This window comes from Aspergillus saccharolyticus, assembly GCF_003184585.1.
Source record: "Aspergillus saccharolyticus JOP 1030-1 unplaced genomic scaffold BP01scaffold_18, whole genome shotgun sequence".
Classification (NCBI taxonomy): Eukaryota; Fungi; Ascomycota; class Eurotiomycetes; order Eurotiales; family Aspergillaceae; genus Aspergillus; species Aspergillus saccharolyticus.
In genome coordinates this window covers 290,811-317,668 of record NW_020290628.1, presented here as the reverse complement: position 1 = coordinate 317,668, position 26,858 = coordinate 290,811, and the positions used below count along the sequence as shown (strand labels likewise).

Here is a 26,858-nt window from a genome sequence, read left to right as displayed (position 1 = left end):
GAACACAGGTTATCTGAAGTTTTTTTTGAGCTCATCTGGAACGTTCCCACGGCACGTGATGCCAAGCTCTTTACCATCATCGCCCTCGCAGAACTAGGCATACCAAAATGTTTAAATGATGGGTTAAACCCAAATCTTCCTGTCATGGTGCACCATGATATTGTCAACGGACTAAGATATCCAAGCATTTTTATCGAGATAGCTCCTGGATTGCCTTTTCCCAGATCTCGCCTTCCCGCCAAAACCCTTCAACGATCGGTTTCCTTCCCGGCTTACCAGCCCGAGGCAGCTCATTTACCCACCCCCACCGAACTTTTTCCTTCCATCCTTCCCTCATCCATTGATTCAAGTCTTGCCCCGGGCGCTGATTTAGCGTAGGAAGGTAGCGCAGTAAATCCGGGTCATGTGCAATACAAATCAATACATGCGACGACGCGTCGATTCGGCGCAACTGATCTACAGATTGTTGTGCAACCGTAGGGTCATCAAAAACACTGGCGCCCAAAGCCGATACATCGTAAAAAGGTGTCTTATGTTGGTCCGTCTGTGTGTTTGGGTGATGATCAGCGAAGAGACTGCATGGACACGGGATGGAGAAGAAGGGATCTCTGTCCAGGATGTCGGCGGAGAAATGAGCGGGAAATGGAACGTCTAGAGTGGGTCTAATCACACCGGCAAAGTGGCAGATATCACCACCCATCAAGATGAAAGTGTCTTCAGTCGTGCGGGCGAGGCCACAGAGGTGTCCGACGCAGTGACCAGGCGTATCTGATTAGAGAGTGAGCTTTGGGTCTGAGGCAGGGTTTTAAGGGCGCACCTAAGAGATAGAACGATCCATCACCAAAAAAGTCATGGGCGCGGTAGCCGGCAATGCTCAGTTCAAAAGCAGGCTCTATCACCTCACGGTTTCGGAACGCATCTGCCGGGATGGGAGACACGGGATTATCGGGGTAGCCTGGGAGTAGAGCCGGATCTCTCAATAGTCCAGGACCAACAACTAATGCTGTCGATGATGGGAATTTGGACACATCTCCGACATGGTCCCAATGGTAATGTGACCATATGATGGATGCTTTCGCAGAGTATTATATGTGAGTTCTCAGTCGTGATGCCCTGAAGCGATACCTGAAACTTACTGATCTCTTCCAGTCGGATATTATTCTCAATTAGAATATCGCTCACATCCTTTTCCACCTTGAGAGCGGGTATGATCCGACTCAATGCTTGTCTGGCAACCATGGGAAGGTTCCAGTAGTCTTTCCGGGAGCCAAGGTCGAACATAGCTTTTTTGTTGAGGGTCTCGTTCTCAATCAAGAAGGCGACATCTGTCAAATTGAGGAATTCATGACCTGACTGTAAAGGTTGTATAAGGGCATCCGTCCGAATGCTCATCTGAGTGGTAGTGTCCACCATCCTCACTCGAACCGTGCGATTCGACTGTGGTATATTCAGATTTGTTGTCATGTTTGCCAAATGATCTTTCGAGTAAACTAGTATTACCTGCGGTCTTAAGTAACGCAAATTCTACTACCTACTACAGATGGGAAGATATATATATAACATTTCTCGAACTGCTGGCTAAATTTCCCGGCAAAATCCAATCATACTGTGATCGCCTATCGCGACGGGCCGATTGCGGGTCTGTCCCTCTCACTGCCCCTCACTACCCCTCAATCGACACACCACAGTATTAGCAGTGACGGATCTCCGCCAGTTCTTGTTGACTCACATTGCGAAGCTCCTATTCGTAGATAGGATGAGAGACGACCGAGACATTCAGATCGCATGCTGGTGCTGAATCAAGCGCTAGTCTGACTGATCGAAGTAAGCGTGCAGAATTAGCAGCCTGAAGGATATCAACAGTGCTGTTATCGTCCATGCACCTCGAACGCGGTCTCACTAACCCCTCGATCATACGTGGCATTTAGACTGATTTAATGACGCCAGGCAATACCTTCACAACATTACCTTGAAAGTTTTGCGAATCTTCTTCATATTGATCACTCAAGACCAAGATGGGCTCTGTCAACCCACGCAACCCCGTCTTCGAGACATACAACATACCGGCCTCGGTTCTACGCCTGGGAAGCAACAGCGCGGGATCCCACTCCGCATCCTCCACCCGCCCCGTACACCATCCAGAATGGGACATCTCTTCCGACTGCGGATACACCGTGTCCAACCACTTGATCAACGAGCCGCCACTAGACCACAAAACATTTAAGGTCATTGTCCTAGGCGCTGGGACTGCAGGCATTGATTTTCTGCACTATGCACCTCAGCTCTCAATGCCCTGGGCGTTCAGGTGATCTGTTATGACAAAAATGCCGACATTGGGGGGACATGATACGAGAACCGGTACCCCGGATGTGCGTGTGACATCCCTAGTGTGGCGTATACATTCCCGTGGAGAAGCAACCCAAGATGGACGAATTTCTATTCCGGTGCAAAGGAGATATCGGAGTACATGAAATGCATTGTGGAAGAAGAGGGGATGATGCGATACATCCGGCTGAGAACCGCCGTCACGTCGGCGGTGTGGAAGTGGATCGTGAGGCTGCAGCGCAGTGATGAAAATGGTCATGCAGAAGAAGAGTGGGAGGAAGAATGTGATATACTCATTAATGGAGGTGGATTTCTCAAGTGTGTTCGCGATTATTGGCCCCGAGGAAAAAAAAGCTTACGTACCTAGTACACGGAAGTGGCCAGATACACCCGGGTTGCATTCATTCCAGGGAAAGCTTTTCCATACGGCTGCATACCCAGAGAATTTGACCTCAAGGACAAGAAGGTAGCCGTTGTAGGGTCGGGCAGCTCGGGCGTGCAGGTCGTGGCGAGCATCCACGATGAAGTGTCTCATCTGTACACATGAGTGCGAAGCCCTGTATTTATCACTGCCGCGTTTGGACAGAGCTTTGCCGGAGCAGACGGGCGGAACTTTGAATGTGAGGAGCATTTCAAATTGTCAGAGGCAAAAGTCTGACCAGTCGTAGACATTTTCGAGCAGAAGGAAAACTTCGGTCTCGACCCACAAAAGTATCATCGGTACAAGAAGGCCGTGGAGAATGAGTTAAACCAGCGCATCAAACTAGTTTTACGCGATACAGCCGAGGCAGACGCCGCTAACGCAGTTAGTATTTCTCTACCAACTGTCGGCCGAATTTTGACTCTCTAGTACGCATACAGCGAGATGTATACCAAGCTTCGATTTAAACCTGACTCCGCGATGCCATCATTCCCACCAATTTCAATGTTGCCTGCCAACGTCCCACACCAGGAAACGGATTCCTTGAAGCTCTAGCATCCGAGAAAACGACTGTCTTCACCTCACCCATCAAAGAAATTACTTCCTGGGGATTTATAGACTCCGTTACCGGCGTCGAGTATGAGGTCGATGTGATTATCTGCGCAACTGGATTCGACACATTTTACCGGCCTCGCTTCCCAATCATCGGTCTCGACGGTGTCAACCTGGCTGACAAGTGGTCGGACACACCGACAAGCTACCTCGCAGTTGCTGTCGATGGGTTCCCAAATTATTTCACCTATTCCGGTCCCTTTGCTCCAATAGGCCACGGCTCTATTCTCGCAATCATCACACATATCACGCATTATTTCATTCAGATCATTCAACGTATGCGCAAGCAACATATTTGTCGCCAAGTGCTAAAGCTGCCGCGGTCGAGGACTTTGTCGAGCATGCCCGGGCTTTCTTACCTCGAACCTGCTGGGCGGATCCGTGCTCGAGCTGGTTCAAACAGGGAAGGCAAGATGGGCCAGTGGTTGTTTGGCCCGGCTCGCGGCTGGCGTACTTTGAGCTGTTGCGGACGCCAACTTTGCGCGACTTTGAGATCGCATATTGGAGTGGAAACCGGTTCGGGTACTTGGGATCCGGGTTTATGGACGTGGAATTTCCGTCTGGAGAGCACGACCTGACGTGGTATTTGGACTGGTATACAGGAAATGAAGAATGGAAGCAGAAGGGGATGAAGCTTGAGAAGGAGGAGAATGATAAGTCCAAGAGGTTGAGTGAAAGAGCACCATATTGAAAGGAATGATATCTCTCTGTGCCTTTCTTTTCGGCTATGCGTACTGAAGCAAGTAGGTTTGATATGTCCTTGACGATCATTGATTCGTACGAGAAAAGACCAAACCGTTTACTATCAGCTCCCTGCCACTCGGAGCCTGTTGCTGAATACAAGAAAAACAACTCAAGACGTGGAATCCAGAAAGAAAGTCCAACAAGGGAACCAATCCGACGCCAATAATCCACATAGTACGCAGTCTTACGCTAGGATAAAGCACATTACAGGCCCGGAGAAGCAGGACTCTCAACCTTCTCCGGGACAGTATCAATGGCCCGTGCCTCTTCGCCATTGTGAAAAGTCTTCAGCGCCTGTTCGGCTGCAGCCAACTGAAGACGCAGCCGACTCATCTCATCCATGGCCGTAAACGCCAAGTCACGCCCCAACCCCGGCACATGTTCCAGGAGCCATGAGCTAAGGCTCTTGCCGTAGCAGCCGGGTCCCGAGCGATAGATAGCCTGATTGTTGAGGATCTCGGGGATGACGCGCCGCCGCAGACGTAGGTAGTCCCAGCTGCGCCTGTCATAGAGTTCTGCCATCGCGGCCGCGAACCCGTTCTCGTCGCGGCGCAGTGACCGCAGCGTGGTCGAGAAGCGGTCTGCCGCAAGGCCTTGGAGGCTCTCAATGCCAAAGTACTCCGCCTGTGCGAAGACCTTAGCATGGAAGCACACGGCGTAGCGGATGGTCACGGCCTCCTGGGTCGCTGGGTGGGCCATGTTAGTGATCGCAGTGTGCGATGTCCCAGTGTCGTCGCGGAGGAGGTCTTTTTCAATTGCGTTCAAAAGGGTGGGCTGGAAAGGGCTGCCCTCGCAGATCAGCGTAATGTCGCTGGCAAGCGGGTTTAAGAAATATCTGGTTGTTGATGCTTGTGTCAGTGGTGGACTGGCGGTTATGGGGGTTATTTGGACGGGGATCAGCTTGTTTACCCAGCACGTTCTAACACTGGTGGAAGAGGCGAAACTTGGTTCATGTTGACTAGCTGAACTGTGGGGTTGCAGTATCACAGTGGGGATTGTGTTGTTTCAGTAACGACTAAGCGACAAGTCAGCGAGATGTGTGAGAGTTATGGGGTTTACAAGAACCAGAGGACTAACACTGTGATCGAAGCTGCTCTTACTTTTTGGTTATGTGTTATGGCAGGCCAGAAAACGGTTCAAAAGTTTGTGGTGTCATAGGGAAGTGAATAGCTTAGCTTATACAGGACTACTCATGATTACATCAGTGATATTGGTATTAGCACCGCTTTAACACTTTCACACGTATATGTTCTGGTATACTTTTCTGAGTTTGATGCTGTATACTTCTATCCAAACTTAGAACATATATGCGCAAGCATCTCCATGCTTCTTGAAGTGCTAAGCACAAAGATACATCTTTAAAAAATCACCGTGTAGTTGGTGGGAAGTAAAGAACTTGTCCTGCTTCCATAATAGCTGCTGAAGTCTAGTTCACGGAATCAAAGGCACAAACAGATGTCCCGAAACGAGATCGCAGTGCTTGAACGAAGTGAACTGAGCTGTATCAATCTGCGAGAGTCTAGCCATCGTCTTGGCGAGCGTCACATCCCTATCGAGATGATAAGAACGGTATATAACACTACTCAGCGATGTGTTATTTTCATGTCCTCGTGGTAATAGCGAAGACCCCCTCAGGGGCTGTTGCGCTTCGAAGGGTCCGAGCCTCCGAGACTGGTTACCGGATACCGAGGCAGTGCTTGCTGTTTCCCTTGATTTCAGATCAAAAGTTGTTGCAGATTTTTTCTAAACAAGGAGGTAAAAGTAGCCTATTTTCTCATGAGACTAGGAAGTTCTGCTTGTCGTTGCTGCTGATGCTGCTTGAACGCTCTTTTTCCGCCTCGTCGCCACGTTTGCGGTCCCAGTAGCGCAGCTGCGCAGCTCGGCTTGTAAGGAGACGGACTTAGCTGGGATCGACAACTAGCGTAACTCGAACACTCCTAGCCAATTGAAATTGTGTCTTTCTGTACAGCTCTTATTGCCTGGCTAGATCAAACATTTTATGCTCATTTCTGAATTTGTTTGTCCTACTTGTCTGTGTTGAGTTAGTTAACTTGCTGCAGAGCAGCTGACTCAGCCGGATCCGAGCATCCGGGCAATTTGTGGGCAGGTCGGGGAAAGATAGCTGCATTTCCATCACTCTCACTCTCGCCCAAGCAGAAAGACCTGTCATACGGAGTCCACATTAAGGTCATCTATTGATTATCTTGTGCCAAGAGATGCTATTCCACCTGTCAAATGACCCCAAGTAGCAATGTCAGCACCCATCGATCGCCAAGAGATTGATCGCGTACTGCAGTTGAAACGCACTCAACGCGAGGCTCGAGCATGTTATCCGTGTCGCCAACGCAAGGTTAAATGCGACAACTCTCAGCCATGCCGGACCTGTCGTCGACGTGGTCATCCCGAGATCTGTGTATATGATCCGAGCCCACCGAAACATGGCAGCACTCGCAAGGCAAGTCGACGAACCTCTACAGCTGCCCCTCGCGATCTCAGTCCACCTCCCGCACCACAGGAAGCGCCGAATCTGGGGTATCCGATCCAGCCACCGGCACAGGCGCCTGCTCCCACCCAGCCAATCCTCCCCCCCTTCTCACAGTTCCAGCAAGTTGATCCAGCTCGAACTCATCCACCTGATGGCCCTGAGAATGAATTTGTTTACTCCGGTGACAATTCAGTGGTTTCCATCCTGCGTCACCGTACACACGATGCAAACGGTTCGATGGCCCGTGAGGTAGGCTCGGTCCTCGGGCTGCAAAACACCTATCATAGTTATCCATTCATGGAGTTCCGCACTCCCGGTGACCGATGGAGAGAACTTCTTCGCATCCTTCCCCAGCGCGCTGAGGTTTTGAAGTAAGTGCACACTGCTTGACGTGTGTGCTCTCCTGACTGAATACAGGTTCTTTCACTTTTATCGCCTGTCGGCGTACCCATTCAACCCTATCCTTGTAGATATCGAACGGTTTGAGCTAGATCTTTGTTCCTATCTGAATGCACTGGCCGCGGGAGAATTGCAAGACCCTTCTCGAATCTCCGACCGTTGGTCCAGTGAGAAGTCGGTCGCTCATATAAGCCTGCTACTTGCTACCCTGGCTGCTGGAGCACATTACTCTGACTTGGAGCATATCCAGCGCTCTGAGCTATGCCTGAATTTTGGTATGCACTCTCCTGAACTTGACTATGATCTATGCTCACTTCGTGAAGCCAGGCGCTCCTTTCAAGCCTTACGCTTAGCGAATTTTCTGTTCCGACCGACATTTGACATCATACAGTCACTCCTCGTCCTTGGAAACACATTGCAGAATACTGGACAATCTGATTCAGCCTGGGCATTACTTGGCAGCACAGTGCGGCTAGCTCAGACCATCGGACTTCACACAGAGAAGAGCGTTGCCCATCTGCCAGATCATGTAAAGTCTAAAGCGAGAAGATTATGGTGAGACCCGCCTGATTCCGTGGTTTGTAGCACGCTAATATATGATAGGTTTACTGTCGTATGGCAGGACAGCCTCTTGTGCCTTTGCTATGATCGCCCACCAATTGTGACTGTCACTGGCTGGGCCCTTGACAATTCGGTCTTCTCGGGGCGGGAATTGAACTATATGGATATGATGCATTTCCTATGTCGAACCGCCCTGGACATACTGACAGCCAATGAGACAGAGATGCATCAAACATCACGGCTGCTTGACATCTTGGCTACTGTAGACAGTGTGTGTCAGCGGGCGCAACCTCACCTGAAGACCTTACAAGAATGCAGAACGCTACATCACAACCTGGAGCATCTGGCCTTGAAGATGCATATAGCCTTCGCTGTCTCTGTTGTCACTCGACCGGCACTCAAGCGATCTGGAGTCCGGGATTCGGCCCAGGATATCCTGCGCATGCGCGCCAAGTGCAGTCTAATCGACGCGTCCAACACTTTCCTCGAATTTCAGGCGCTTAGCGTGGTCCCCCTGCGAACATGGTCCATGGTGCATACAGTGATTAGCTCGACGTTGCTGCTCTGCATTTGGGAAGAGACGCGCAACGATTCCGAATGTCGTGATTTGCAGCAGAAGGTAATCGAGGTCTTTTCTGCGGCCGGCTCAGTCGGCTCAGTGGAGAAGTCGGGCTCGGAGAACGGGCAATGGTTGTCCGAGAGGCACATCCGGGCGCTAATTACACTGCGAAACGCGGTGCGGGCGGCACTGGAAAGGGAGAAGGAAGAGGGCGACGCCGGGCCACCGAATAATCCGCAGCTAGTCGAGACTCTCATGCCCGCAATTGGGTAAGTGGCCCACATGGCCATACCCACGTGTGGGTCCTGATGGGGTGCTAACAACGGTGCAGATTTTCCACCGGCTTTCCTGACGTTCTGGGACAGGACTTCTCCCCCATGTCCTATCTCGACTCGATCATGAATGGTAGGTTATATTCGTAAGGGTATATTTGATGGAGCTAACAACAAAAGTGCCCATGTTTGACCTATCCCAAGAGATTGGTTTCTCCTGAGTCGACAGTTCCGACTAGGAAGGTATGGTGTAATTCCCAATCAGGCACTTTTCTCGATCCCCTCGGGAACTCGGAGGTCTCGGGAACTCGGACATCATTTGTTCTCTGGTGCCATGATCTGAGTCCAGGCAAAGAGATATCTGGGAAGAAGTAACGGAAACCTTTGCTGAACTCCAGATTCATCGCCATGAAAAACCTATATAATCATCCAGCAAGGTCCTATCGGAGACAATCGATCTCAAGTGCTCATAACTATCCTTTGGTCGCATCTATCCTCGAGAATGTTCAGCTCAATCCTTCCCGGTACCGCTACTCCTAACTCCGGTCGCTCAGCCTCTCCCCCTCACGGGATGGCCTCCGAACAGAGTCGTCCGCCGCACCCTGCACCCACACCCCGTCGGCGTCGCATTGTGGTTGCAATGACGGGCGCTACGGGAGCGTTGCTCGGAATCAAAGTGTTGATTGCTCTGCGACGCCTAAATGTGGAAACTCACTTGGTTCTGAGTAAATGGGCCGAAGCCACAGTCAAATACGAGACCGATTACCATCCATCGAACGTGAAGGCTCTAGCCGACCACGTATACAATATCAATGACATGGCGGCACCGATATCGAGCGGATCCTTCCGGGCGGACGGGATGATTGTTGTACCTTGCAGCATGAAAACTTTGGCAGCTATTCATTCAGGATTTTGTGACGATTTGATCTCTCGCACGGCGGATGTGATGCTCAAGGAGCGACGGCGATTAGTTTTAGTGGCGCGTGAGACGCCACTAAGCGAGATTCACCTGCGAAACATGCTCGAGGTGACACGCGCCGGAGCGGTTATCTTCCCGCCCGTCCCAGCCTTCTACATCAAAGCAGCAGGTATTGATGAATTAATCGACCAGAGTGTCGGACGGATGTTGGATTTATTCAATCTGGACACTGGAGAATTTGAGCGATGGAACGGATGGGAAAAGTGATGGGATTGTGGTCGGTCGCATTTGGGTTCTTTTCTAGGCGCACCTCTTTTTGAGCGTCATTAGGTTTGATTTCAGGGGCGTGATCTGTTCTACGATTAGACTTTGGCTGGATGACACACCTATTTTTGGGACTTGTTGGCTTTCTAGAATCGACGAACCGCGGATGAACTCCACTATCTACTATCATGAACCTTGATTTTCACGTGTTTCTACTCTTCGGTTGGATCGCTCGGAGTCCCAAACAACCAATTCTTCACATCTCCACTCAGGTACTCAGTCTGCGCCAGGAACAGCAGTCAACCGGCTAAAAGGCAATGCAGACTCGACAAACCAAGTACGCATTTCTACGACAAGTCGACGAATGAACAACAGACCGCGAATTTGATCAGAGTAGGGACAACGCATAGACCAAATCTCTCGGAGGAGTTCCTTGCCCCACATGGAAATGATCACCCGCACAGTGCATGGAGTTGCGGGGAAAGGGTGCATGGTCCCTCTTCTTCAACCTGACATCCAGGAACCTAGCCCTGGAACCGACGACCCTATCCGTTTTTGGCATCTTGGTTCTCGCAAACCTCGGTTCATGTGTGAGATCTCTGACACCCGGTTCCTCACCATACTTCCCTCCTCAGCACCTCCACTTCTTGCCAGCTTAGATTGCGGCTGGCACAGTCTCCTGACCATTCCGTCGGACTTTGCCAATGCGACCGATGTTCTCACTACAACCGCAGAGAGGAGCAGACTAGGGTGTCAGCCGAGGAGACACATGGAAAAGCGAAGAGTCATGGCATTATGGAGCCCAAAAGAATAGCTCAACGGGGCCTGCAACACCAAAAATGGGACCACGAAGACGAGGGAAAGAGTTATATAATTCCCCAGCAAGATGGCCTATCCAGTGGCTCTTTTGAACGTCGAGGCTCGACTCGCAGGCAATTATGAGGACCCCTTCTCTCGTCTGGCTTGCTTTTTCGTGGGTGGTTCACGCGGTGCCTACCCCGCGCGCTGCAGCCCCTACTGTGACTCTTCCTAGTCCAGTTGCTACTATCGTTGGGACAGCCGGCAATGTTGAAGTCTTCAACAACATTCCTTTTGCGCAAGCACCCACCGGCTCGCTGCGTCTGAAGCCGCCGCAGCCGATTCAGACGTCGCTTGGGACAATTCAAGCCACTGGAAGCTCCCAGTCATGCCCGCAATTCTATTTCTCCACCAGTGATCTCCCAACCTCAGTCCTAGGCATTCTTGCCGATAATCCACTGGTACAAGTTGCGACAAATGCCGGTGAAGACTGTCTGAACATCGACATTCGTCGTCCGGCGGGAACTACTTCTGACTCGAAGTTGCCCGTGCTGGTTTGGATTTTCGGAGGTGGATTTGAGCTTGGTTCGAAGTCAATGTATGACGGCACATCCTTGGTTCAGTCATCGATCGACTTGAACCTACCCGTTATCTTTGTTGCGATGAACTACCGCGTGGGTGGATTCGGATTCCTCCCGGGCAAAGAGATCAAGGAGGACGGGTCTTCCAATCTTGGTTTGCTGGACCAACGATTGGCTCTGGAGTGGGTTGCCGACAATATTGCAGCTTTTGGAGGAGACCCGGAAAAAGTCACGATCTGGGGTGAATCAGCCGGTGCAATCTCTGTCTTCGATCAGATGGTGCTCTATGACGGCGACAACACTTATAAGGGCAAGCCGTTGTTTCGTGGAGGCATCATGGATTCCGGGAGTGTCGTACCTGCTGATCCGGTCGATGGGGTTAAGGGACAAGCTGTTTACGACCACGTCGTCTCGTCGGCCAAATGCTCCTCCGCCAACGATACGCTTGCGTGTTTACGGGACTTGTCATATGACGAGTTCCTGAACGCCGCAAACTCTGTTCCTGGTATCTTGAGTTATAGCTCTATTGCCCTGTCGTACGTTCCCAGACCGGACGGAAAAGTGCTCACGGCATCTCCGGACGTTCTTGGAAGGGCCGGCAAATTTGCGCGCGTACCTTTCATTGTGGGCGACCAAGAGGACGAGGGAACACTGTTTGCTCTCTTCCAGTCCAACATCACCACAACCGACGAGCTAGTCAAGTACCTAAGCGACTACTTCTTCTACGATGCCAGTCAAGAGCAGCTCGATGAGCTCATCAGCCTTTACCCAGATACCACAACATATGGCTCTCCGTTCCGCACGGGCACCAGCAACAACCTGTACCCGCAGTTCAAGCGTCTCGCTGCTATCCTCGGTGATCTGACCTTCACCATCACCCGCAGGGCCTTCTTGGCCTACGCCGCTGAGATAGCACCCAATTTACCAAGCTGGTCGTACCTGTCGAGCTACGACTACGGCACACCAATCCTCGGAACCTTCCACGGCAGCGACCTGCTACAGGTTTTCTACGGCATTTGGCCCAACTATGCGGCCAAATCCAGCCACACCTATTACTTCAGCTTCGTGCATGACCTCGACCCAAATGTCTATCGTGGCAGCTATCCCGAATGGCCCGAGTGGCAGGAGGGCCAGCAGTTGATGAACTTCCAGGCCAATTCGGTGGCCCTGTTGGCGGACAATTTTCGAAACGAAACGTATGACTTTATTCTGAAAAATGTGGATACCTTCCATATCTAGTCTTGTCAGGTGATATGTTTACATATATATACATAACATTTTGATTACATAAATTAGGATAGTGAATATGTCTAATGAAGATCCTCTTGGCTGAGGTATATCATATGTATAGTTCGCGCAGCTTTAGGCCCATAGTAGAGGAGCAGAAACTCAAACTGGTCCGACAGTGTATGCAGAAAATTCCAATCAAGACGCTACCTGACACGCTAAAACAACTTTTGTTGTAGTGAAATGGTGACAGCCTGCGAGAATCATTCGGAGAGCTTGGAGGTACGGGAAATGAGGTTACTGTACAGGTGTTTCCGCGGATCAAGCCAGGGAAGATCCGATACCTTCCGCCAGAAATAGGAAGAGGTCATTGTCACCAACCGACAGAAAGGATGACAGCAGTCTTCGTGGTATTTTTGATAACCTGAGCAATAAGTATAAGGTACTAAATTATAACTGCCTGAACGAACAATATCGTATTTCGACATGGAATGAGGTACAGTCGTTGAGCTACGCTAGGCGTTCCTGCCGGACTGGCTGGAAGACATGAGGTTTAATGAAACAATACTGGTAATTTCTGATACGGTGCTCCGTCCGGAAAGAGAAACAAACGCTTGGACTATAATGCGGACGTGTGATACCGATATCGTGGCCTGTCAAATAAAGAAATTGCTGCCATGTTGACAAGAGAGGTATAGTACTTTCTTTCTGCTCAACTCTTGCTAGCTCGCGAAGACCATGATGTGTGAGACCGCCTTTGAGAGGGTACGTCCATGCTAATCCCCATCCAAGGATGCAAATAAAGGTATGAAAGAAACGCAGAAATGTAATCCCATGCGCAAAATTCTCCTTAGATTTCCTTCACCTGTTTAAAGTGATGAGACTAACGCATCTCTATTTTGCAAGGCCGGAAACCATGCGATCAACTCGATCGGCAATTCCCCAGCTCAGCTTGTATTCGCTTGGGTCAGCTCCATAGCAATGAATCACTGGCACACAACTTTGTTCTGTCTCCATACCGTTCTCAGCCGTATCTTGAAAAATCAAAAGCTCTGTTTCCAACCGGAGTCCGCCATGCCGCATGAGACGTCGAGCGATATAGACCTCACGAACATCAAATCCTAAAGTTTCGCTGGTTGGATCTGCAGGGCCTCCCAGGAATTCTGGACAAAGCGCTGCCGCTCTGGCGAGAATCGAAGTTGTTGCATTATTAGATATTGTGTGTGACCTCGCTCGTTAGTTCCACCATAAGAACAGGGTTGCGACACTCACCAATTATTCGGTTCCTTCGTTCCACCTATAATGGTACCTCTGCCGAGAGGTCTCGGGATAACGACCGTTGTTGACCCGTCAGACCAATGGTGGCTTACGGTCTTATCACAGCGGTTGGAGACCGCAATAAACTGCCCGCGAGAGGGAAACGAATTGGCATCATTGAGACCGCGTCCACTGGCATTAACCACCGCAAGAATATCCTGGCGCTTTTCCTGCGCTCGGGGGACGAAGATTGCCTCTTCAAGCGCGACCAGTCTCCTGCGTATGAATTTGACTCCAAGTCTGTCGGCTTCTTGGCTCAGCCATTTCAAATGCACGGGTGAATTCAGCACCCAAGCAGTGTACATCACCCCAAGCTTGACGGACGGATGTCCCTCAGGGTATTGGCGAGGGTCAAGGACGCGGAAGCCTGGCCACGAAGCGTAGCCGTTTTCCTGGGTGAGCTTTAGGTCAGAAGAAGGCTGGGTCCGCCACGTCAAAATATTCTACACCGGGAACGAACTGAGGCCGGCCTCGGGGTATTTTTCCGACACAACTTGGAGCTCTAGGTAGGTTTCACGCACAAACTCCTGCTCGAGATGAATCCTCAGGTTTGGTGCTGGGGACGGGTCGGGAATGTGCTCCGGCCCATGGGGAGGCGTAATTAATATTGACGTCGTCGGGGAATTCTTTGGCAATAACGGTGACACGATGGCCATGTTGGGCGAGGCGGATGGCACAGCTAAGTCCAATGACTCCTGCGCTGCGTGAGTGTCAGTGGTCGTGGGTATCGGAAAGATGATTTGAGGTAGACTTACCCGACGACGGCAATGCTGCTTTGATTCATGATGTATTTGACTAGGATGAGATGAATAGTGAGTTGGAATAGTGTAGAAAGATAGAGGCTACTTAATGTTTTGTCGGTGTCTCGATTTGGTCGCCCCGTGACCTGCATGAGATGCGCAAACCGATCTGGGGCTTCCCCAGTCCTCGGTCAATATTGCGTCGATAGGTTCATCTGTGATTATTGCGATTTATGACCGCATCATCTCTGAGGTTCTAAGGAAGGTCTCTCAATTGAACCATAATACTAGTCGAACAGTGGTGGAGGTGCAGATTCAACTGAATGTCTTCATCGGGCCGCTTGAGTTAACCTTCTAGATATCAATTCCCAACGAAAATGGCCATGCTGGAGGTGTTGCCGTGACCATGAAGGAATAGCAAGACCTCCAATTCGTTGCCGGAGTGGCTTATCGGGACCCCGCACTGCATCTCCTTGGGCTTCCCTTTGCGGATGACGCTTATCAGTCGACCAATCTGATAAATATCATGAGCTTCACGATGGCACAACTACAACATGAACTCTAGCGAAGATGATTCTGCTGTGAGTGGTAGCCGCACTCCTGCTGTGCGGCTCCCTTGCCAAGCTATTGATCTCACCTGTCGCCAAAATACCTGGTCCTTGGTTGACCAAGGTCAGCAGTCTGCCACTAAAGTATCATGAATTTATCCCCGGCCGTCGCATGTACATCCATCGATTGCATCAGCAGTACGGACCTATTGTTCGTTTGAGCCCAAACGAGGTGTCATTTGCTTCTCTGGAGGCCATCCGTGAGATCTATGCTTCGGGTGGGAGCGGCTACAATAAGACCGAATTCTACGATATGTTCCGTCAGTTTGGGATGAAGTAGGTTACCCTGCTTGGTCTGGTACTATGTTAATTTTCTAGGACTATGTTTTCAACTCTCGACAAACGAACAGTCAGTGGCTACCCAGTCAACGGAGATCAGCACTGATAAGTTAGCAGCATAGCCAACGCAAACGTGAGCTCGCCGATAGCTATGCCATGTCAAATATCCTACGCGAGCCTCACGTGTCCACCATTCGCGAGCGGGCAGAACCATTTGTCTTACAAGGTGCTGCCTTGGCTAGGAGTGTAGACGTCTATGTAAGCATACGCGTATTCTGTCTAGAAGTATGAGTGCTGACAACTTCAGGTGTTTCTCCATTGCTATGCCCTCGATTGCGTGACGCATTTTATGTTCCATCCTGGAGGGCTGAGTTCTCTTAACGATGCGAAGAACTTCCAAATCATGGAAGAGATGACCTATCATCACAGTTTGCAGAGTATTTCTCTCATTTGTCGAGCCCACTACTCTGGAAATATACTGACTCATGCAGGGAATTTGCTGCAATATTACCTACCTAAGCTGGCCCCGTACTTCCCCAGCTGGTTTAAACCACGTCGTGCGCCCAAGACGAACGCGTACGTCCAGAGTATCACTGCACAAGAGCACTCAGACAGTCACAGTCTCCTCGGCCGTCTCACCCAGAAAGAGTCTTCACTTAGCCATGCTCTGATTGCAGCCGAATGCAAAGATCACATGGCTGCCGGAATTGACACCACCGGAGATGGGCTATGTTTTTTGATGTGGGAACTATCTCAGCCGGACCATCTACACGGGGAACTTTGCTCTGCAACACCCGATACCCCGCTTGATAAGCTGCCTTATCTCGAGGCCGTAATTAAGGAAGGACTCCGCTGTGCACCGCCCATTCCGATGTCATTTCCTCGATATGTTCCAAGCGGCGGACGAACTATCGACGGAACATTTATTCCTGCTGGGACAATCGTCAGTTGTCAGCCCTATACACTTCATCGATTGGACCAAGATGTTTTTCCTGATCCGGATAAATTCAACCCAGATCGCTGGATGAATTCAAATGGGGCAATTGAGCGTAATCGGCTGTTCTTTGCCTTTGGGACCGGAGGACGAGGATGCACGGGCAGAAAGTAAGTGTCTCTTGCTGTGCTTGAGGCTTTCTTATTTCATTGTTATTGGAGTGATATACGCTGACATTTGCAGCCTCGCCATGGTGGAAATGAAGATTCTCCTGCGGGAGGTGTACTCAAAATATCGTACCACGGTGGCAGCGGATATGACCGGGTGTATGGATATAGATGATCAAAAAAATATCTTCGAGACCAAAGGGTCAGACTTGCAGGTTGGTGTTCACGGCCAGGGACAACTATTAGTGGATGTATGTGAATTTATGCTTTGATTGTGTCGACTTGTGGTCTATGGAACATGGGCTCATGCAACGCCAGGGTCTAATTCATCTTCAACGTGGCTGCATGAGCCTTTCTGTCATTGAACATTCTCCTTTCTCAAGGGATATCCAACGAGCACCATGATCCATTGCAATTCTACCCGCAACATATCCGAACAAGCCCTAAGCATCCAGAAACGTTGTCGAGTTCCAATCCGAAGCCATCTAAGGCCACCATTAGCACATTCTACCAGAGTAAAACCGAAGCTAGCTTCCCTCCCTACTAATCAAACAATGAGGGAAGAGGAACTCACATTCCAAGCATCAATCCTTAAAATCGAGGTCGAATTGATATCCGCCACATGGGTCAGCACCCCGACCCCTAACCTCGTCAGGAGCCCCTCCTCAAGAAGAAAAAGAAGATACGCACCAAGCACATTATTCAACCAGTAATACTCCCTACTCCCCGTCTCAAACACCAACCGCAGATGCAGCTGTCCGCTCGGCGACTGAGGCCCGGAGGTTTGGATAAAAATGTCCGCCCCGTCGTCGGTGCGGAGGTTGTACCGCGTATCGGCGGAGAAAATTCCCGTTGCGGGGTCGACGAGGCCCCAGTCGGCGCCGACGTCGAGGATTTTACCTGTAAGCGTTAGACTCCAGGATCATCAAGGTATTGAGCATGTAGAACAGGGATTGGGTTGAGTACCTGATAACCTTGGACCGGTGAAGTTCCCACCGACAATTGGGATGGCTTTGCGGATGCCGTGGGGCCCGGTGGAGAGCATGAGGGTATTGGTACATTCCACAAAGACGGTGTAGAGGAAGTCGAGCGCCGGGGGTTTGGGGGTTGTCTTAGCTGTGACGAGAGGAGACAGCGAGAGAGCGGTGATTAGCCATGCTGAGAGGACTGGGAAGTGCATTCTGCGGTTGAGATTGGAGGGAACAAGAAGTCATTGAGTCGACGTAGTGGAACTTTTATTCGAAAACCATGTCGATATTTATCGTGCATGCTCATTGTAGATCAATTGGGATCTGCCTCGGGCTACACAAGATGTGGTATTGATGTAAACAATACTTCATTTTACCCAAGTCTACAGGGTGTTTGAATTGCCTTCAAGTGCCGCTGAAGCCAGCCGGTTGAGCAGCCCAATGATGATCATCCCCGCATTCGCTTGTTTTACCCCGCATCTCGCCGCTAACTTAGTGTGCGCTGCATCGGCATTGGGTAAGCATAATATATACGTCCTTTGTGCATGTGGATAACTTGCCCTCTCCACCCAATGCTGCAAGTCGAGACACCGCTAAAACCGTTCTTATTTCTAAGCCAGCTCCAATGTATGTCCTCCAGACTACTCATGAAGCTGTCTACATAGTGTAGGTGTACGAGCTACACACAGTGCACAGCCGAGTCCTTCACCTCTTGATCAACCACGACCTGCCATGGGTAGTAGGTAGGTAGCTTCTGCGCAGTATCGTTGTTAAGCTTCCTCCACTGCCATCGTTCTCGTCTTCCTAAAGCCGTTAGAGAGGGTCCCCTCTGCGGCCCAGAGGGTACACGGAACCATGGGGCGGCCGGGGTATACGGGTTTCACCTAGATTCAGCGTAGATCGCATTCCGTATCATTGTGAGGCTGAAACTGAAATGACTACTGGGGATATAGACCCCGGCGAAATAGACCCCGATATCTCAACAAAGAAGACTATTTCGAGGGTTTATTTGAATTAGAATAGCCATTTGCTATAGGCCATTGCAGCAGACAGCGGAAGCATCGAAAAGTCTAGCATTTGTTTAGACAATGAAGAGTTTGAAGTGATGGGTACATCATAAATAATATACTGCAAATTGAAACATATTGGCGAGCGACAACTAGCGAAGGGAGAGAAATATGATGAAAAGACAAACAGCCAGGAATGGGTTACAGAACTAAAAGAATGAATGAACACACGTCGTCCTACCCAGACAAACTCCGAGAAATCCAAACAACCCAACCGCCAGATGTTCTCAGCACTCGGGTAACCTCACTGCTACTATTATTCTACTCGCGACGCACGCTCACAGTTAGCCAGGTAACATAAATGAAGAGAATTCAGGCTTGCTTAAAACTAGAGGCACACGGAACTACAGCAGGATCCAGCCGTCGGATCCCAGGGCCTGCAGATCCGACTCTCGTCCCTGTTCCTACAGAAGTGCTTCGTAGACAATCCTTGAAAAGCAGCAAAGAAAGCATGGCTGGGATATACTCGTCAGTAAACACGTAGCACTGGAACCTTACTCCGGTATTCTTTATGAAGGATTGCCCATCAGCGGCACGCGGTGCCAGCAGCTTCTTGCCGGCCACATTCGCAAACAACGAGCATGAGACCGGGCATGTCATGAATTGTCGAGCGTCGAGCTCCGGCTTCGGGTTCTGGAAATGGTTCTGGAGCTGCCAGAATGGTGACGGGGATGATGACGGCGACAAGGAGAAATGTAAACTTCATGGTGTGCTGTGTATGTGCTAACTGTTGGTGACTGACTGTTGCAGTTGTTGAGAGAAGATATTGTAGGCGTAGACTACAACAGCAGGGTGGGTTCTCACGATGTCTCAGAGATTGATGAAAGAAAGCACCTTTAGAGAGTAACCGCCAATCCACTCTTTAATCAACAAGGTGCTTGAACTGTCTCAGTTGGCGAGAGTAACTGCGATTTCGACCAGGCATCATAGCAGAATCAAATCTTTGAGCTTCATTGATACAATCTAACCAAAATTTGAGGTTCAACATGTCCGATAAATGATGTCAGCATGGAGCTTTCTGCATCGCGGTGGGTTTTCTTACAGAAGGATTAATATTGGCTGTGATATCGAAATGACCCACCCGGATCAGACCCAAGGTAAACATCAGTATTGCAACGAGGGAGCCGGCAGTAAGCTTACAACTCCGCAGCAATCGCTCGTTCATCTCATCTAGGGTCTTTTTACTCTTCTGTGCCGACAGCTGAGCACCTGCGTGGTCACTCTTCACTCAAGATGCCAACCCTGCGAGTCAAATGCTTCTCCGTCTACCAATGTCAAGGTTACAGGACAGTCTACGGAGGGTGCGAGCTGGTACGAAATCAATATTTGAATTCAACAAAGCCAAACCAAACAGAGCCAATTCATGTTGAATGAACTAAACTCAACGCGTGTCCATCTCAATCCATATACAGCTATTCCGACACATAGCCTATATTTCCCGTCGCTGTAGCGCACAGAATCGCCCGTTTTGATCCTGAGCTAATCGACCACAGCCGCTCAGCTGCAAACCGCCGTAAGCCGGATAGTATCGATGTTGCAGGTGTGTCGCGCACCACACTAGTCCTATGAGCACGGTCTCTCAAACAAGCAAGAAGGACACTCACTCGGTGGTCTCTCGGACACGGAGCGTGATAAACGCTTCCGGGACGCTTCTGCGCCGTGCACTGCTGCGTCACGCTGCTGCAGGTCTATCACCTGGGTCAACAACATTCCAGCAAAAGATTCAAGGCCGACTTACTCCTCGCAGAATCTCCTGGATGGAATCCTCTCCACCGACCTCCGGAGTTGTATCGTCGACAGCATTGTCGACCGGGGCGGCGAGGCCAATTCCCGCCCACAGAAGGCTGAGAAGGGAGAGAGAAATGATGTTGACCTTCATGATGATGGTGCAATAAGGTGCCAGTGGTAGTCTACCGATTTGGCGTTGTGGTGTTGTAGATGAATGGCCTGTGATGAATATCTCAAAGTCTGCAGACGACGAGCGTTCTTTTATACCCGCATCTGGGGGACTGACTCCGCAAAGGAAGTGTACAGCTTAGGTTGATTCTAGCACATCTCTAATCAGTGTTCCTGGCAGAGTAACTGAATCCAACGTAAGCAGTCGGCGTTGTTGGTGTCGACCATACAGCTGCGCACTGAGGGGACCACACCCCAACTTAGTCACACAATGCTCGTATATTCATGGGGTAAAGCCGCCCTCGTCGCGGGGATGCATCACCTCAAAACTCAGAGACGACTGAGTGATGTACTTTGCACACCTTGCCACTATGACTTTGGTCATGTCCCCGCACACTCGGAGAGTACAAGCACGCTTTGATAAAGCACGGCGGTGATACAAGGCGTCCCGTGGCCCCTCAGATGATCTGCAGCAGGCTGCACAGCAATTGACGGCGGAGCAAAGGTCGTAAATCCAGCCAATGGCTTGCCAACAGGGGCCGAGCAATTCTAATTCGCCGTCGAAGGTCGAAAGAGAGAGCGTGACGAAAAATCGAGGATCAGATTAGGGCTGAACCGTGGGGAACCTGCAGCCAATTAGCAGGAGCGCTGTAGAAAGCTTCTGATTGGCTGCTTCGAGTTGCAACATCGCCTTCGGAGGAGTTATCAAACCTGCTCATTGCCCTCGACAAGGAATCGTCTGCATCTGATCATCAATCCTTCTTCGAGAATCAAGACAAGGACGCAAACAAAATGCTCTGCTCGTACTGCAACCAAGTTTTCCACTCCTCGGCCTGGAACGGTCCTCATCATCCCAACACCGCCTCCCTGACCTTGGCAGCCCACAATGGCTGCTACATCTGCCAGTCGATCCTCCATGACCTTACTCAGAATGACAGTTCGCCTGACGGTAACTGGAGCTACCGCATCTACAATGATGCAGGCTATAGCCAATTGATCATCGACAACGAGAGCGGTAAGCCGCAGCCTCATGACACTACCCCGTACTGTTACACCCTGCTCGCAGTACCCAGCGAGACCCTCTCATTCAACCCCGGTCCTCGCATGAGAGACTCCTCTGCTCGGCTTGCGGATACTATAACGGCAGTCGAAGGCTGGCTGAAGGTTTGTCTCCGCGAGCATGCCTGTCCCCGGAACTTGCAACCTGAGTACCACCCGTCGCAGCTCTTGAAGATTTCCCGTGAGGGAAATGTGCGATTGATGATCCTGGATAAAAACAGGTTCAAAGCACCTTATGCGGTGCTGCATTGTGGGCTTTCTGACCACGCCGGGAAAGACTGGCTGCTAGTTGTGGAGACCCTGCGCAGTGGCGCGCGTATCTCTGATCTGCCTGCGGCATTGAGTGAAGTCTTCACCTTACTTCAGGCGGTCGGGATCAATCATATCTGGCTCCCGCAAGTCTGCAATCTGTCTGTAGAGCAGCCATACTCTCCAATGAAAAAGGAGGACATGTGTCTTTACTCCAACGCGATCCTCACCATCGCGTTGTCCATTCCCGGAGACGCCAAACACAGCGTCTTCAACCACTCTATGGCCTCGCAAAACCAGATGCTCCCCTTCCAGGTCACTCCGATAAGTGGAGTCATGGGTCAAATAGTCATAGGCAGCGGCAAGATTGATGAGCCCAGAAACAACAGCCTGAGTTGTACCTTCATCCCCTGGTCGTATCTCCCCGACACCCTTCACCACAACGGCAATCACTCAGGGGGCATCCAGTCTCGCCTAGCTACCCCCCGCTTTTTGACCATCGACTCTGAGGCTGCGGAAATCTTCTGGGAATGCAGCTGCTTCAACCCAGCAAGCGAATCACTTCCCGCCGGAATTATCCCTTACCTCCCTTCCTCACTCTTGACTGGGCCGGACCGGTTTCCACACCGTGACACCATCGTTCCCAGTGATGCAGGATGGTATACACTGCTGGGATTTTGGTACAGGATTCTCGACGAGTATACAGCCACGGTTTCAGCGAGCGGAGAGAGGATAGGTGCGAGGGAAAAACTAGTCGGGGTGGAATGGCTGGCAGACGAGGTGGCGAGGCGGATGAGATCGGCTGATGATGTTAGCGCTCAGTCGAAGGACGACAGTGAGTATCTGGCAGGTCATTTCTGGGGCTCAATGCCCTTGTCGCTTGGCTGGAGGGTCGGAGATTCAGTCAACGATGATGACGCTGAAAAGGACGGGTGTGTGCCTAGTTGGAGTTGGGCATCTATACGAGGGGGAAAAATGCACTCACCGGTTGCTTGGGGAGACGAGACCGATCAACGGTGTCTCGCGCAGAGGGTAGAATATAGCAAGGGTACAGAGGAAGATTGGATCGTCCAGCTCACCTTGAGGACCTTTGTGGTTAAGACGCAGTTCAGCAGTTGTGATGGGAATGCAATGGAGGTAGCGGGGTTGAAGGGGGACAGATATTGGGTCGAGGTAGAGTGGGATCCTGAGGTTGAAGATTTGGAAGAGCTGTGGTTGGCAGTGATTGTGGAAGATTCGTGGCTGAGACAGTGGAGCGGTTTGGTCCTGAGGGAGGCTGTTGGCGATAAGGAGAGCTTCCGCCGAGTTGGGTACTTCATGCTCAACACAGTGCAGGAAGAGAATTGCATGGAAGAATGGAAGGAGAATTTCCGTATGGCGGCAGGTGGAGAGATGAAGGCCATTATTTTAGTTTGATTTTCAGTCAATCATCACAGCTCTTTTTAGTTCACGATGTTTGGTTTTGCTGCTTTCAATTCTTCCAATAGCATTGCTGTCCGAAGTATGAGGAAGCCAACCTTCCAATTTTCATATTTCCTGCTGAACGCGAGCTTATTTGAGACATATGCTTATTATATTGTCGAGAATCAATGACCACAATTGAAGAAAGTGGAAAGGAACGATGTAGCTACATGGGGTTACAGTGACTTGTCATCCATCGTGTCATCCACCACGACCGATACAAGATACAATGGGCGCAGAACGACCATCCATGTTACATCCCAGTTTAGGCTTAATATTTGCTAGTCGTTAAATAATGAAGAAGGGATGATGTTGCATATACCGAAAAAATTGGGCCACCACATGCAAGAAATACAGCTGAATCTTCAGACACGCAGAACTTCACGATAGTATCACGTCAGCCATCGTACCTAATCGGCCACTGGGATCCCAGTCATGAGCGAGGCCATTCCCTTGGGGCCCAGCATGTCTTCCAGACCAAACCCATAGTACTTTGGCCCAGGCGATTCGCTGGTCTGATAGACAGGGGCGTTGTGAATGGGCTTCTTGTTTTTGCAGAAACCCTCAACTCTTTACAGGCCACTTCACCATTCTTCTTCAAGTATTCCCGCATGACGTCGCCAGCGCTCACAACAATACGGCTCCACGTCTTAGCTCCTGGTGGACAAAGCCCCATTTCACGCAAAATCTGTGCGGAGCCCCGCGCAACATGATGGATAAGAACGACAATGTAGGGTATGCACGACTCATCAGGCATATTATAGGATGGAGTGAATTATTGAACAAATTTCTGATGCTCTTTGTGTCGAATTAGACGGAGAAGCTCGATGGACCGTCTATGCATACCGAAGTAGTTGTATAAAATAACTGGCTCCTCTTCATATAGCTTGATTCTCAGGAAGGCGAGAAGTTGCAGTGTGCCGATTCTGTGGGTACTAGACCACTGTCTGGTAAGAATAAGCTTCGGATTACATCTCTGAAGATCTGTTCCATCTGATTCGAATTGCGAAAGTTTGTCTAGGACTAGCTCTACGTTGGCAATCCCGACATCGTCCCTCGAATACCCACGAACATATTGGGCGAAGAATAATTCGGCCACTGTGGTTGTGGGCTTGAGCAAGCGAGCATTCTTGCCATCTGGCTTATGAAAAGGGTAGTTCTCCCCGGAATTGCGGGCAAAATGAGGAGCCGACGAGGTGCCTGTGGCCAACTCAAGCCTGTTTAGCGACTCACTAGCATTCTTAGGTCGCGATCCGACGAATATGTGTGACTCGCCATGAATTTTGATGAATGCATCCATGTCGGGCCATCTCAGGTCTTTGTGTGGGGGACAGTTAATGACGAGGTTGTGCAAAAAGGCCAACAGTTGGACATCGTACCACTGACTCACAAGTTGCTGACCCATCTACTGCATACGAACATTGAGATTAAACAGAAACAAGCCGCAAAGGATAGCGTGCTGCGAGAGAAGTATGTGCTTGTCGGGCAGAGGACCAACATGACTAAGCTCAGGCATGACTCGAATTATCAAGGAACAAATCTTGTATGATCCATGACTGCACGTCAGAACTTATGTTCTGAATTGTCTTGTGCCCCTCCTTTGGCCAGAATCCGGGCGGATGGTGTGTCTTAGACAGTTGCAGATAGTCATCAATAGTCTTCTGGATACGAAGTCCCGACATGCGGAGGTCTTCAAAAGCACCCAAGACAGAGTATCGCATCATGTGATGAACATCGAGGAAGACCTGAACGGCATAACAAAGCCACAAGGTTACCTTCTTGGTCTTGGTAAACTCGGTGAGGCCTCCAGTAATCGTGTCTTGAGCAGGCATATGAAGATCGAATGTATGGACCATGCAAAATTCAGGCAATAACGAGAACATTATTAGTTTGTCTTCCTCGAACTTCTGACCTGGAGACATTCGGCCTCTATCTGCCTTTGAATCATAGGTGCCGAAGTGACCTTTCTTGAAGACTGGCACGTGCTCGGCCTGTAGAACATTTGCAAAGGACTCAAGCAAGACTTTGGTGGGAACGTAACACCAGTCAGCTATATCAGCCATGTTTTTGTTGTATGGCAGGCCAATATCTAAGGAAGGTACCGCAGATCCACCCCGGGACAAAACGGAAAGATTGAAGACAAGATTCTGCACGTCATCCCCTTGCCCTGATAAGGAAGTGCGCCAGTCAGCTTCCACTTCCTCCACAAGATCTCGGGCGAGTTGCAAAGCACTGTCAGTCACGATCTCGGCGCTCATGAGGTCGACTTTCTTGTCTCGATACTCTGATAAAGTGAAAGAAATGAAGTTTCGCATATCATGTAAGTCTTGGAATAAGCAGAAGGACTTAAAGAACAGGTGACCAAGATCCGCGTCTGCTGCCTTCTCGTCGTCCTCTTCGTTAACAGTGACCTGGACAATTTTCTTCAATTCTTCGCTTTTCAATTGAGTTTGCGCAGTCTCTTGGGGTTCTTCAACTGTGAGGACCGCAAATTTGTTTGTATTCCAATCAGTTTTGATGTCATCAGTTTGGGATGGTGAAGTCGGTGGTGGCTGCTTGGCATCTGGCTTCGAGGGCCAGTGGGTCTTCCACTCCAGAATATCGCAGATTTCCTCCAGCGCAGTAATGAAATGAGCATGGCTCTCATTGTTCGCGGAGTCCCCCTTGCCCAAGAACCAGGAAGTGACCTCTTTTCTCAGCTTGATGGCGCGTTTTGCAAGGGTAAGGATCGATTTCGGTACTGGAAGAGCTGAGCCCGCAACTATCTCGGCGAACTTTTGTAGATCTTTGGTGGTCGCGGTGGATTGAAGAGGTTCTAAATCAGAGTCATCGCTCTTGCTATTGAATTTTTCCTTTGATTTCGTAGTGGGAGGCGTAGCAGAGAGGGTTGGTGGGTGATAGCCACACCGATTAGCTGTTTCGAGTAACCATGTTACAGATGTGTTGGTGTCTGCTTTGTAGCGGGCATAGCTACTCTGCAAGAATTTGGGCAGCATGGCTTCTAAAGAAAGACTAACCAGCCCCAAAGCCTTTCAAATGAAGTATAGACAAGAAGTCGAGAAGAGAAGCGTAGGAAGGTCGTGTAAGAAGCAAAAGTTGTATTCTGAATCAAGCAGGCGTTCAGTGCAAACCCCCTGCCACGTGACTTGTGGTTGTTACTAGTTTTAGGGAGTACAAAAGGGCATATGATCTGGTAGGTCGCGTTGGTGCTTTGGTGGGGTTGTGGAAATAGTGATCTATTACTCTATGACTTACTAGGCTTTCACAACTCATGAATTCAATGGGATATTCCAGTGATGTAGGTGAGATATAGAAAAGCAACACACGGGCAAGAGGTTGATATATAGTAGGCTCTAGATACAGGCGATATTTAAATGTGATTTATTCAACTCCAATCAGCCATTGTTTTTGCAGATGACAATCCATGATTTAGCGATCAGGAAGGTAATGATTCCAAGCCCTATATTGGTTTGAAAGAAGTAAAGATAACGAAGTTTGCCAACATGACACGAGACAATTGACTACCGCTAGAATTCAGAAAGTTAGGCCTAAGTTACCCACAACAGTTCTCCGGAGTCTGTGATCTCTCTCTCTTGAGTCATATTCTGCGTTGCTTAACAGCTTCCCTGCTTTCCCTTTCTACGGAAACCTGTCCATTTCCATCCTGTCATTTGAATCGCAATCATCTCCAGTGCGACTTGAAACACGCTCTGTGGCAGCTGGAACTATGATCTCGTCTCAGCACTTCCAAAAGCTCGGTTTAGATTCAAGGTGAAGGGTTTCAGTCCTCCGCGGTGAGGGAGTCGCGAGCATTCTGGTTGTGATCATGCACGTTTATCACTCCACATGGCGAGGCTCTGCCGTACGTACGCCAGTAGTGTAAGATTGTATGTACTATTGGAAGAAGCATAAAGAGGTGTGATAACAGTCGAACATGCTGGTTGCT

At 50.0% G+C, this 26,858-nt stretch overlaps 11 protein-coding genes across 11 annotated transcripts; 6 read left to right on the top strand and 5 right to left on the bottom strand.

The window, feature by feature from the left end:
* Window positions 1-190: 190 nt before the first annotated feature.
* BP01DRAFT_342072 (MBL fold metallo-hydrolase) lies at window positions 191-1,523 on the bottom strand (the record flags this gene model as incomplete). Its single annotated transcript, XM_025573475.1, has 3 exons — window positions 1,137-1,523; window positions 818-1,072; window positions 191-768 (listed from the first exon to the last, which is right to left on the bottom strand). The coding sequence occupies exons 1-3, from the start codon at window positions 1,462-1,464 to the stop codon at window positions 191-193; spliced, it is 1,161 nt and encodes a 386-aa protein (XP_025430748.1). The 5' UTR covers window positions 1,465-1,523.
* Window positions 1,524-2,015: 492 nt separating this feature from the next.
* Window positions 2,016-4,049, top strand: BP01DRAFT_374459 (uncharacterized protein; the record flags this gene model as incomplete). The annotated part of the gene is made up of 7 exons (XM_025576831.1): window positions 2,016-2,305; window positions 2,389-2,643; window positions 2,693-2,791; window positions 2,881-2,945; window positions 2,994-3,134; window positions 3,278-3,680; window positions 3,749-4,049. 7 exons carry the CDS (start codon window positions 2,016-2,018, stop codon window positions 4,047-4,049), a joined length of 1,554 nt encoding a protein of 517 aa, XP_025430747.1.
* A 257-nt stretch (window positions 4,050-4,306) lies between these two features.
* BP01DRAFT_383329 (uncharacterized protein) lies at window positions 4,307-5,055 on the bottom strand (the record flags this gene model as incomplete). The annotated part of the gene is made up of 2 exons (XM_025577422.1): window positions 4,307-4,937; window positions 5,012-5,055. The coding sequence occupies 2 exons, from the start codon at window positions 5,053-5,055 to the stop codon at window positions 4,307-4,309; spliced, it is 675 nt and encodes a 224-aa protein (XP_025430746.1).
* Window positions 5,056-6,258: 1,203 nt separating this feature from the next.
* On the top strand, window positions 6,259-8,740 carry BP01DRAFT_66058 (uncharacterized protein). Its single transcript, XM_025580004.1, has 6 exons — window positions 6,259-6,958; window positions 7,005-7,261; window positions 7,310-7,541; window positions 7,590-8,375; window positions 8,438-8,511; window positions 8,559-8,740. Exons 1-6 carry the CDS (start codon window positions 6,354-6,356, stop codon window positions 8,597-8,599), a joined length of 1,995 nt encoding a protein of 664 aa, XP_025430745.1. The 5' UTR covers window positions 6,259-6,353; the 3' UTR covers window positions 8,600-8,740.
* BP01DRAFT_66048 (UbiX family flavin prenyltransferase) lies at window positions 8,705-9,815 on the top strand. The gene has a single exon (XM_025580003.1). It carries the CDS (start codon window positions 8,881-8,883, stop codon window positions 9,562-9,564), a length of 684 nt encoding a protein of 227 aa, XP_025430744.1. The 5' UTR covers window positions 8,705-8,880; the 3' UTR covers window positions 9,565-9,815.
* Window positions 9,816-10,499: 684 nt separating this feature from the next.
* BP01DRAFT_342063 (putative extracellular lipase) lies at window positions 10,500-12,179 on the top strand (the record flags this gene model as incomplete). Its single annotated transcript, XM_025573474.1, has 1 exon — window positions 10,500-12,179. The coding sequence occupies one exon, from the start codon at window positions 10,500-10,502 to the stop codon at window positions 12,177-12,179; it is 1,680 nt and encodes a 559-aa protein (XP_025430743.1).
* A 1,953-nt stretch (window positions 12,180-14,132) lies between these two features.
* Window positions 14,133-16,484, top strand: BP01DRAFT_374455 (cytochrome P450; the record flags this gene model as incomplete). Its single annotated transcript, XM_025576830.1, has 7 exons — window positions 14,133-14,145; window positions 14,811-15,108; window positions 15,151-15,181; window positions 15,229-15,369; window positions 15,419-15,548; window positions 15,603-16,215; window positions 16,289-16,484. 7 exons carry the CDS (start codon window positions 14,133-14,135, stop codon window positions 16,482-16,484), a joined length of 1,422 nt encoding a protein of 473 aa, XP_025430742.1.
* A 171-nt stretch (window positions 16,485-16,655) lies between these two features.
* On the bottom strand, window positions 16,656-17,393 carry BP01DRAFT_342061 (DUF3237 domain-containing protein; the record flags this gene model as incomplete). The annotated part of the gene is made up of 4 exons (XM_025573473.1): window positions 16,656-16,697; window positions 16,787-16,854; window positions 16,903-17,112; window positions 17,179-17,393. Coding segments are annotated over 4 exons (535 nt in total), but the record flags the coding sequence as incomplete, so codon positions are not given.
* Window positions 17,394-19,686: 2,293 nt separating this feature from the next.
* BP01DRAFT_423957 (uncharacterized protein) lies at window positions 19,687-20,186 on the bottom strand. The gene is made up of 3 exons (XM_025579659.1): window positions 19,986-20,186; window positions 19,852-19,935; window positions 19,687-19,804 (listed from the first exon to the last, which is right to left on the bottom strand). The coding sequence occupies exons 1-3, from the start codon at window positions 20,124-20,126 to the stop codon at window positions 19,745-19,747; spliced, it is 285 nt and encodes a 94-aa protein (XP_025430740.1). The 5' UTR covers window positions 20,127-20,186; the 3' UTR covers window positions 19,687-19,744.
* Window positions 20,187-20,935: 749 nt separating this feature from the next.
* Window positions 20,936-22,867, top strand: BP01DRAFT_383321 (uncharacterized protein; the record flags this gene model as incomplete). Its single annotated transcript, XM_025577421.1, has 1 exon — window positions 20,936-22,867. One exon carries the CDS (start codon window positions 20,936-20,938, stop codon window positions 22,865-22,867), a length of 1,932 nt encoding a protein of 643 aa, XP_025430739.1.
* Window positions 22,868-23,322: 455 nt separating this feature from the next.
* Window positions 23,323-25,908, bottom strand: BP01DRAFT_374453 (uncharacterized protein; the record flags this gene model as incomplete). The annotated part of the gene is made up of 9 exons (XM_025576829.1): window positions 23,323-23,427; window positions 23,475-23,657; window positions 23,697-23,941; window positions 23,981-24,112; window positions 24,146-24,293; window positions 24,333-24,371; window positions 24,411-24,414; window positions 24,449-25,238; window positions 25,275-25,908. 9 exons carry the CDS (start codon window positions 25,906-25,908, stop codon window positions 23,323-23,325), a joined length of 2,280 nt encoding a protein of 759 aa, XP_025430738.1.
* Between the last annotated feature and the right edge of the window lie 950 nt (window positions 25,909-26,858).